General features: G+C 41.6%; 1 protein-coding gene across 1 annotated transcript in view; it reads left to right on the forward strand.

Moving 5' to 3' along the window:
- Nucleotides 1-11,408, forward strand: part of nav2a (neuron navigator 2a) — a 192,786-nt gene that overhangs the window by 105,039 nt on the left and 76,339 nt on the right. Inside the window, exon 3 of the mRNA XM_020612326.1 lies at nucleotides 8,826-8,943. Coding sequence (XP_020467982.1) covers nucleotides 8,826-8,943 — 118 coding nt within the window. The remainder of the gene's footprint in view (nucleotides 1-8,825; nucleotides 8,944-11,408) is intronic.

The raw sequence follows: 11,408 nt of genomic DNA on the forward strand, positions 1-11,408 counted from the left end.
GTTACTGTAGTGAAGAGCATGTAACTCATGTATATATGCTTCAATTTAATTTCTGACACAAAACTCTCATTTATGTTTCTTCCCTCTGTTATAATTGACACCTAATATCCCTCTTCCACTGCATGAACATTGTAAGATGTGTAGACACTGTCACAGGCTCTCCTTGAGCTTTCACTTTTCCCCACATGCTTATGGAACTAGGTATTACTAAATAATATTTCCTGGTAGTTTCAGGTGTGGTCTCTAGTACTTTGACAGTGATTGGTCTAGCACAGGGGTGGGCAATAAATTTTTACAAGGGGCCACATGAGAAACCTGAACTGTGTTGGAGGGCCGAACCAACGATAACTTGAACTTAATTCTGCTCAATATTCATTATCTCCCATTGTAAAAAGCAGTAAATTATGTGTTGATTAGCTGTATACTGTTAATCAGAAGAATAAGCATATTCTATAAATGTTTATATAAATATATGAAATTGTGGTGTAGGTCAAACAGGAAAATACTCCTATAGAAGTAATAAACAGTAAAAAGAAAAACAAACATTAGATCACAGTTCCATGTTATTTTCAACTTCACATTTTATTTTACTTGTTCAGTGAGAGAAATCCAGTCTGACTTGGGCTTGAACAAGTGCATTGAAATCTGGATTTGTTGAACTTCATCACTGAGAATGTCTGTTCACATGTAGATCCAAAGGTTTCCTGCGATGTCCTCAACCCTCCTCGTCGGGAGAGGGGACGTTCTCATAGAAAGTGAAGGGCTGATACACTCAGTTCCACTTTGCTTTTTTCCTGTATTTCTCCCTGATTTTTTCACAAGGGCAGGGCTGCGCTCTTTCCAAACACACACAAAGCTGAACAGAAAATGTCAAGTCAGTGACCACAATGCTTGTTAATCATGCACACAACAAAATCAGCCAGTAATGGCGATTGTATGACCAGTGTATCAAATAGCTGTTGAACTAGCAGAACTCAAATGTCATGTCTTCACCGCTTTGTCAACTTGCTAAAGTCCCCATTTTATATCCAAAGCAGTACAAGTGTATGTTTTACAAACCCTGTTAGTTCTGCTAAACTTGAGATGTGATGACGCTAACCAATCGCGGGCAACATCCCTGCAAGCACTCACTTCCATCTTGACTACCTGAAACTTGAATTAGCTCTAGTTCCTGAGGTGTGCCGAAACTTTGCTCATCTCCAGCGCGGGTGGAAGACAATGTAAATAAAAGCAAAGCCTGATACAACGAGTACAAATTCTGCTACAGGTTAGTAAGTTCCTACAGTGGTGTAGAGGCCTATTTGTGGTCAAGCACTGAAAATATCAGCGTTAGAGCACATAACGTGAGTTGCTGGGTCCTCAATGAAGCATCACAACAGCTGGCAGAGCAGGCTGCAGTCCTCTTTGTCATGTCATACAAACCAGGGACACCGATATGTCACAAGCCATCTGTCTCTGTCTGCTACTTTTCAATGAAAGTTGTGCAAACGATGATTCCCTCACTCAGTGTTTCGACTTATTTTAACTGATGGTGTTTCCTGCATTTACAGCTCGTGTCTTGGTTGATTCTACGTGTTAGATGTGACAGAAAAGTAACACACACTTTGATAAAAGGGAGACCCCCCCTCCCCATCACACCTATGTACCACTCCCTCCCCTCCCTGAGCGTAGCCATACGTCCATCCATCATTCTCCTACTAGCATCTGCTAGCTAGTCCAGACTGGATCAGAAAGGATGCTTTCCCACATGTCACCCTTAGCTTGCAGGAACATGAATAGCCGCTGAGTTCTTGTTGATGAAACGCACTGGTCACCAGGGTCACCAGTGAGAATATGTGTTTTCTAAAGAAATTGTAAACTGCTCCTAACAGGTCAAGTTGTTAAACAGGCAAGCCTTGACCCTGGGAAACAACAATTTATAGAATTTGTCATCATTTATAAAGGTCCAGAAATCTTTTCACAACATCAGGAGCGGACGAGGACATATTTTTACACAGTGAAACCCAAACAATAAGGAGCCCAAGGAGCCCAGTTATAATAATTGTAATAGTTATAGTAATTCAGGCCTTCAAAGCACCGCTCCTTAACCATTATTCAAACACAGTATGTCTGAATTCTGAGGATATTTCAACAAAAGTAAAATGCTCTAACCCTACTACTTGGAGAGAAAGTACGCCTTTGTCATTTTTACCCCTGCCCTTTACAGGTTTGTACACCACTTCTTATCAGAGTTGCTGGTGGCGTCTTCACATCTGCTTTTATATGCTTGATCTTATAAGGCACATATATGCGTGTCCTTGAGAAAGACACCATCAGCGTCTTCTCAGCGAAGCTATAAGGCAGTTGAAGTGTGGGGTTGTTCTGGGAAGCTTCTATGTGTGAATTTCTGTCAGTGTATGACATAGCAGCACAGTGCTGATTTCAACAGATGTTTTTCCAGCTTCACCTCACTACATAATGTAAGAAAATACCTAGGTTCAACAAGTCATACAACCCTGTGAGGGAAACCTGTGACCTCCTGTGTGACCTTATGCTTCAGGTTTGTCAGAGAGCCTGGCCATCTGCTGTAATGTACAGCACTAGGTGTGTCCCTGGAGGAAAAGTGTTCCGTCAGCCAGTGGTAGGCACAGATTTCCTGTCACATCCAGGAAAAACATCCTTCACATTTACAATGATGTGTCTTAAACAGCGAAGGCACGTGTAAGCTGTGGGGCACCGCATGCACTAGAAAACCTTTAAAAACTGCTTTGCTGATCCAGTGTAGCACAAGACACAGCCTCGTTGAGGGAGTATAACATCATAAGTTGGCAGTGCTACCTAGCAGGCAGACAGTGTCGTTGGTCATAGCAGTTATCCCCTGCTGTGAGGCTACAGTGGAAGTATGTGATCACAGTGCAGCTTGCCTAAATCATACTATACTGGGCCTGTGGAAAAAGGCCGCCAATTAATAGATAGTTAAATTTAGGAGTTCAAAGCTTTGATAAATCTTCACAAAACAGAAAGATTGGGCATTTATTACAAAGCTGCATACCTTGAGAATAATCACATTTGCTAAAGGATACAGTGCCTAAAAATAAATAAGGAACCATCTGGGTTTTCTGTTGCTGGTCTGTGTCTCTACCAGCATCAAACAAGGCAATTGACTCAGGGTGTCTGACTCAGAGTGAGTGACACCCAGAGAGTGAGGGGGTGTGTGTGTGTTCAACCAGTGTCAGTATCTCTGGGACTTCATTCTGAAGCAGTATGAAAGAGGGGGGAGAGAGAGGTAAGAGAGGAGTAGTAAAGCATGTCCTGTTCATAAAGATGAGAAGCCAGGCAGACGCACAGAGCTCTTAATGTGAGCAGGACAGGACAGTCATCAAGTCACCTTGCCTTTACGACAGAGCGTGCTTGGCTTTTTCTGGAGGTTTATGGATCTCTAGTCGGTGGCTTTGTCTTATTGGTTGTCTTAATTGAGGTGACGCACCCACATGGCGAAGTATGGTGGCCTCAAGGCGCCGGCCAGGAGCTACAGTCACTTCTCTTGTGAAAACTACAAAGTGGTAAGAAAGCAGCAGGAGATAGATGAATGCATTGTAGAGTTCATGAGCTATTATGATGTCGTGAATGCATTTTTCTTTTAGGCTACCCACCTGTTGATTAACTAAGAAGACTTTTACTTCGCAGTCATTTGTCGATTTTAAAATCATGAGTTTAACAGACAGTAACCCTGAGAGATGATCAAGTTTATTTACTGCAGACTTTAACTGAGGGGACCTGGGACTTATGAGAGAAAGAGGAAGGGTCAGCTTGAAATAGAAACATCAGGGTGAGAGCCAGATCTGCAGGAGAAGCCAAGAATTATTTTAAAAGCCCTCTGACAGAAGAAGGTATCAGACGCAGTGAGCTAAAAAAATGAGTGAAAGTTTACTGTTGGGATTTGGTTCTACCTCATAAAACTGGATGTCCTGAACATAGTCAGTGGAAGAGGCCTTCATCTTAGCCAGCTCTTCATTTGATGTTCAAAGGTCAAGCTCCTTTGAAAAGGTAGAAGAAAGCACTCTTATCAGATGCATGTCTTTTGTAGACTCAGTACTCGGGTGCCATTACCTTAAATATAACGAGAGCTGCTTAAGTCATGGCTCCCTATGAAAGCTTTTTGTGAGAGATAGTACTTTATAGCAGATTTGGCCCTGCTGCGTTCTCTTTATAGTTCTCACGCATGTTGGTAGATTACTTCATAATGGCGTGTTAAGTGCAACGATTTTTAGGTTGCTTACTGAACCCTGAAAGTAATAAGGCTAACAGCCCTGAAGTTATCAACAGGATTCTTCCTGGAAAGCCCTGCACCATGGCTGTATGTGAGAACTGTGCTTTGATGGACAGACCTGAGGTGTTGTGTGTTACTGATGTCATGCGAAAATGTGAAAAACAAAGTTGCTGGCTTGTGATTTTCATGCTTGAACTTCAGTGGAAAGACTTAATGGTCCTCAGCGCATTGAAAACATTTGCAGGCCTCTCAGTTCAGCTATGAAGCAGTTACACAGAATGCTGTGGCAATATTAAAACATGATTATCTTTCCTAATATCCATCATAATAAGTAATAAGTTCTATGAGTTGAGGAATTTAGGAGGAACTCGGAATGTCTTTTTGTAATAGCATCTACAGTTATAACTACAGAACTGAATGCACCTCATCCCACGTTTTTCTTTTGAACTGACTTTATAATTGACTATCGACTTGACTCTATATGTAACATTAGTGTTTTTCACTATGTTGTGCATCAGTGTGTGCTGCTAACAAGCTCCATACTTAGTTTTAGGTACTTGATTAGACCGTGGTCAGGAACCTGAGGACAAGTGCTGCATGAGAAGAAAAGAAAATCTCACTCGCTACGAGTTACAAAGACGTTTGTGCAGATTGAGTTGTGCTGTGTGTTTGACTGAATGTGATTATAATAACATGAAAAACATGGTGATTTGGGAATATGTGGCAAGCATTTTCCCACTAGTGTAAAGTGCAGGTTTTCTCTTAACAAGTCAGTGTCTGTGCAGACAGCAGCATATATGAAAGAGTGAAGTAATACAAAGTGGTTGCTCCAGCTGAGAGGTAGTTTGACAGACATTCGTATAAAACACACACACACAGTCACAAAAAGAACAAAAGCACATCTGCTTAGCTTCTACTGTATAATCAACCTCTGTCATGATGTGTCTTGACATTTACTACACTTACTCATCTGCAGCTGAGCCATCCGGTCAAAACAGACAACACCTTTCATTATAACTTCTTCAAAAAGTCCTGTTCAACTCAAGTGCAGTGTCCTATTGTGATGTCCTGGCTGCCATTGCCCTCTCCCCACCCAGGGCCAATGCAGTGCTGTGGGGATAGCCTGTGTGCGTCATGCCCGTCTGTAGGCATCACACACCGGCCTTGTGACTCAGCAAGCCGAGGCAGCAGGGATGCTGGCTGTGAAGCAGATTTCTGTGTTCATGTGAGGAAAAAAAGAGGCAGCTGTCTGAATAAGTGAGTCATTACTGCTTGTCACTAGCTTTGAAGAACTAACTCGGTGTCCTTTCTCAGGGCTTAAAGCAGACATTATTATGTGAACATGCACATGAGTTCAGGCTTTCATGTAGTGTGTCCTTGTAAACAGACAAAGCAATGCTCAGTTGTTTAGAGACTATGTTTGATTGAATGTAAAGATGTCACATTGCAGGCTTATCTAATTGTGTGTACCGTGTTAGAGGAAATGATTTGTACAGAAGATTGGAGAATTTCAGAGCAAAAATAATTGAGTATGAAACTTTCCAAATAATTTCATACTGCACTGTTAACAGCCAGTGTTACCATCAGAAGTGAGGCAACCTGGACCCAGATTTTGTTCATGGTGACAAATTCCCAACACAGAAAGTCAAAGGACTCTGACAGGCCTGTGAATGAGTCAGTGTCATGTTGCTTTCTCTGGCGACAGGAATGTCACTGATCCCTATACCAATTTACAGCTCTTGTAGAAGACCTCCAGTCCCACAAGGAGAGGGTCAGGATTACTAGATGTTTGTGAGTCTGTGGGGATTGACTCCCTTTTGGAGCCAGCCTCAAGTGGTCTTTTGAGGAACTGCAGGTTTTGGTACTTCTGCATTGGCTTCATTTCTCAGCCTCGGAGGGTGCTGCTTGGGTTCAGGTGGAAATGCTCATTATAAAACTGTTCACACGTTGACAATGAAGTAAAGGCTCTACAAATGCCAAAGAGTAAATTTATTTCATGTGCAAAGTGATACGGTGAAAAAGTGAAAAGTCAATCCTATGTCCTGATGGGTCTTTGCTGGCAGTCTGATAGCATAGTCATGTGTCTAAGTTGCACTGATGATGGTCTTTTGACCAAAACATTTACTTTTATTCATATTTTTTTTACTATGTTACTATTTGCACATAGAATATGTTTACTTTTTTAGCATCTGTAGAGCCCCTTTTACCTTTAGTGCTTCTGTCTGCATGCACCTGACTATGCATTTATTTCAAAATGCCTGGATTCAAGAGTACAACCTCAATAACAACTCTTGCTTTACAATGCTTTACAAACTCTTACATTTAATTTTGTGTGTATTTTTAAAAAGGTAGAAATCAAAATTCCTGTGGCTGTTCTGCTGGTCACTAAAATGCATCACTCTTTAATGTTTCCTCTTGAAAATTAAACTTAAGGTACATGACATAATGCAGTTTAAGTTTGGGCCTGCCACTTTGGCAGAGAGAGAGAGACATCAGAGACAAAAAAGTATTTTCAAGAAGTTAAACTTTGAGGCCTTAAAGGTAATCTGTTGTGACTTACCCAGCTCCCCTTGTCTTTCCCCTTACAACATGGCCATGCCCCCCTGCTTGCCCTCAGGCCATGTGACCCCTGTGGTTTCCAGGTCTGTGATTGACAGCTGCCCATTTCACCTCCTTTATAATTACACTCCCACCCTTCAATTTACCGGCCCAAAACTACTTCAAAGAAAGCCTACACACAAAGACAACCTTGTGAACATTTCACTTCCATTACCAGCTGAGAGTGCGAATGGAAATAATAGAGCTTAATCCTGCTGCTTGAAGGCTTTTAGAAGGTTTTAGCTGTGTGTGTCACTCAAGGTTCTCCTTATCTCTGCGTTTGTGGATCCTGTGTGATTTAAACATCACTCCGGGACTTTTAATGTTTGGTCATGTACTCTCATAAACCTTTTGCGTTTGAGCTCAAAGATGTGCGTGAGCGCGACGATGAGTATGCCTATGTTGTGCGTATGTATGTGCCATAGAATTGCACACACCTGTTGTGAGCCATCATGAGAGCAGTGACTCATGCAGTGAGTAGCATGGCAGAAAAGCTCCGGGTCTGTTTACAATGCAAGCCCCAAAGAAACAAAGGTCACAACTGTGTCACACACCCTGCCCCCTTGTTGTTTGTCCATTTTTGTGTCAAGGCTTGACCTTAACAATGCTGTGCACTCATTCAGCACTAATTACTGCACTTGAATTTAACAATAATTGTAGAGACACTTGAGAAAGTTTACATGTAGGTAAGAAACCAGGTTACTGAGAGGAATCAGGTTATACCAGAAACTAGACAACACTTTCACCTGAAGTCTAGTTACGGCAGATGAAATCTGTGTTTACTCGTAGCAGGCCAGGAAGCAGATTTTTCCTAATTTGGAGCCATGGTTTACTTTGATCAAGATGACAGCTGTGCCTGCTATAGTAAAAATGTATCAGTATTCACTTGTGGAAAAAGACTGATGCTACTTTCAGTTTTACAGTAGTTGTACTTTGATATTTTTTTTTTATTTGAATGAAATTATGAGTAATGAGTATCTGCCTTATCCTGCACTACTGCTGTCACAGTTCCTTTCACTCACAAGTGTACATGTAATGAGCTCTTAAATCAACAACCTGATCATGTGTATATATATCCAAAATATTTACTTTCTGGCTGAAATTAGGTTTTACTAATCCTCTGACATTTTTATTTACCTGACAATGAAAGAACCAAATTACAGCAGTAACCCAGTTACTTGAACGAACTGCTCTCTCATCTCTTCACCACACTGGCATTCGTTTGAGTGAGGCATAGATGGAGAGGTGTCTTTATTTAGCCAGGCTCTTGCACATTTTTCAGATCCCTCTGGAGGGAGAGAGCTGCTCTGAAGGTGCACTTGTCAAACTGATTCTGCAGTTTACAGACAAGCCTAACAAGGCAGCAAATAAAGATAGATTCACATGGTATCTGTTTCAAAAAATAACTTCCTCTTTATTAGGAATAATGTTCTGTTCAACTGTTCAGCTTCTCCTCGACCTCTGTTTGCCCTTTTTTCATCTCAGAGACCAAACTCACTTCCCTTGATGAGAGAGAGAAGGGCTAACAGAGAGTTTGGCTGCTAATTATGAAGGAAGCTATTCAGATTATTCAGATGCTTGCTCTGTCCCCCTCTGCTCACCCCCCACCTCCTCCCCCAGGCAGTGAAGGGTCTTTTCTATCCCCAGAGAGTGATGTCAGCGTGGCCCATTGAAAACAGCCGCCGTGCGTTCTGAGATGAATGCCCCGGCTGAGCACAATGGCCCCAATTTAAATACCACGCGGATATATGCCAGATCGGAGCCCCTCACAAAAGAAAGAGGGCTACTCTGCTTCCATTCAACCATGTTGTTATTTTATTAGAATCGTAAATTTGGCTAAACCATTTATACCTTTTGTAGTTTTCAAGTGTTTTTGGAGTTTGAAACACGTGGACAACCGAACAGGGTTGCCCCTGCTGGATTTTATTTTTGTTGGCTCATAACTGAACACCGTGGTTGTGCTTGTGTCTGACCGCAGATCTACACGGACTGGGCCAACCACTACCTTGCCAAGTCAGGACACAAGCGCCTGATCAAGGACCTGCAAACAGATGTTACAGACGGAGTGCTGCTGGCTGAGATCATACAGGTCGTAGGTAAGGAAAGCATCTGATTCCAAAATCTGCAAAAGGAATTCAGTCCATGCACTTGCTGGGGAAAAAAATGTAAAATGTTCTTTTAAAAAAAAGAGCTGATGTTATAGAATAAAAACATTTCACTGTATCATCTGATGTATTGATGCCAAGTTCAGTATAAATCATTTATTTGTGCAAAAGTGAAATGATTAGTTCCACAGGACGCTGACAAACCCTGCTGTAATTCAAATACACCTTATTCAGGTCAGCAGTGAGACATATGAGTGAACTTGAAGAAGGTGTAAGGCTTGTGCACTCCTTCAGAAATAAAGGAAACTTTGTAGGGAGATTTTGACTTTTTTAGCATGAATCACTTGAATAATTTTTACTGAAAGATACTGTCCTTTAAACAAAAAGAAGACACGCCAGAAATATGAACTGCTATGTAAGAACACAATATAAGGAACACAGAGAGACAGACAACCACTAACATGCATTTTAAAATACATTCATTCACGTTTTCAAAGTCTCTCATGTCACTGAATATAATAGGAAAGGTTGAAATTCTCTATGACCCTGTTAAACCTAGTGCACACTGTGAAAGTGGGCTGTCACTCTGTGTTGTCATCATCAGTCTTGTCATTTCATCTGGCTGTCCTCAGCATAACGTTTCTTCTGCTGACAGCCTCGAGGCTAGAGCAGGCCGACACCAGCTGACCACTGACTCAGCATGTTACTGACTCGCTCTGCCCCCAGCTCTGCCCTCATGACTTTTTATACTTCCTCCTCCTCTGACACCATAGCTTTTCCATACTGGCTCCAGTTGCCTGTCGTGATCGTGACTGTTTGGGCTTTCCTGATTATTCCAGAGCTGTAGCTGCAGTCAGTCCAGGACACCTGAATGAGGACTGTAGAATAACTAAAGCTTGAGTTTGTGGAATACAGTGAGTAGGGCTTTTTCTACAAGAGTCTCAAGATGATCGATTGTTTTTTTGTGATGTTGATTCCTTGGATGCCCCTTCATCCAGAACCGTTTGTTTTTTCACAACATCTAGTCCATGTTCAATTATATAAACTGACCACTGCTGCTCGAGGTCCTCATCAAGTTATGGACTTTGATCAGGAGGAATAGTGCTTACCCCAAATTTCAGGCAAATCTGTAGCTTTTTAAGATATTTAGTTTTGTCCTCTTCCCCTGGTCTTGGGATACTGCTGGTTTGTAAGATGCTGCTCACTTTTTTTTGGCATTGTCAACCAGGAAAAATGTGTCAGGTTGTCGGATTAAATTTGGTATTTAAGTATGTATCTCAAAATCACAGAGTAGCTGTTGCTTGTGCATGTCTTTCAGGACGCATAGAATTTTCATAGCCATCAAAAGTGGTGATAAATAACTGATCATTTAATGGTAATGACACATTTGTTTAGCCTGTTTTGGAATACTATCTGACATCTTTTTGCTAGTTTAATCATAATGATGCATTTTTAAGTAGTTTGAAAGGGATCATTAAACCATCTAAAATCACTCTGGACCATTTTCTTTTTTTTTTGCTGATGTTCCAGTAAATAGACAGTGACCTCTTGTATATGCTGATAACATTTTTTGATAGTCAGAAGTTACTTTAAGGAAGAGAACTGAGGGTGAATGTATCTACCCATTTTTGGTCATTTGCATTAAGTTAACTTGATTAAACTTTTCTAATGTTGCTCAGTCGTTGAACCCTTTCTGCCAAATTTGACTTTTCATTATGAGAAGCAAAATGTTGTATAGCAAAGAGTTTTAAAATTACAAGTATTTTCAAACAGGAAATTTTCAACACAAGTTAACATAAATTGTTTTTCCTTCTTGTTCTAACCAGCTACATGAATTCAGGTTACCTTCCAATCCCAACCATAAATTATTCAATTTAGAAAGACTAAAAATTAATTCAGTGAGAAGACTCTTTGATTAAAATACGCTGACAAGTGTCCTTGTTTTGGGGGGTGACAGTTCAAAAGGTTGGGTGTCACCTGACAGTCGGTGTCATCAGGTCCTCTAAAACTGTCTACAATTAGTCGAATGTGTGTGTTGTGAAGCAGCTGAACCCAGAACAGATTGCATATTTATTCACCGCAGGAGTTAAACGTGTAGGTGGTATCGTATGTTGTCTCTAGGACAAGCTGCACTGTGGGTTTCACCATGCCTCCTGATGGAGGAGGCCATGCTGCTGGCACAGTCGTCAGCTGTGAGCTGACGGCCGTGTCTCAGCTGCTGTGGGTTGGTCCTCTAATAGATGCCACACACACCCCGTTTGAAAAGAAGAAGCACAACAGTCCTATCCCGGTCAGGCCCCAGCAGCCCTGTTCCCATTTGCTTTGACCAGATGGGGGGTGGGGGGGTCAGAGTCACCGGCATGAACACCTCTGCTCTCCTCACTCAGCCAGAAACTGTCTGGGACACACACACACACACACACACACACACACACACACACACACACACAGAGCTC

Source organism: Monopterus albus, unplaced genomic scaffold (assembly GCF_001952655.1).
Source record: "Monopterus albus unplaced genomic scaffold, M_albus_1.0 scaffold123.1, whole genome shotgun sequence".
Lineage (NCBI taxonomy): Eukaryota > Metazoa > Chordata > Actinopteri > Synbranchiformes > Synbranchidae > Monopterus > Monopterus albus.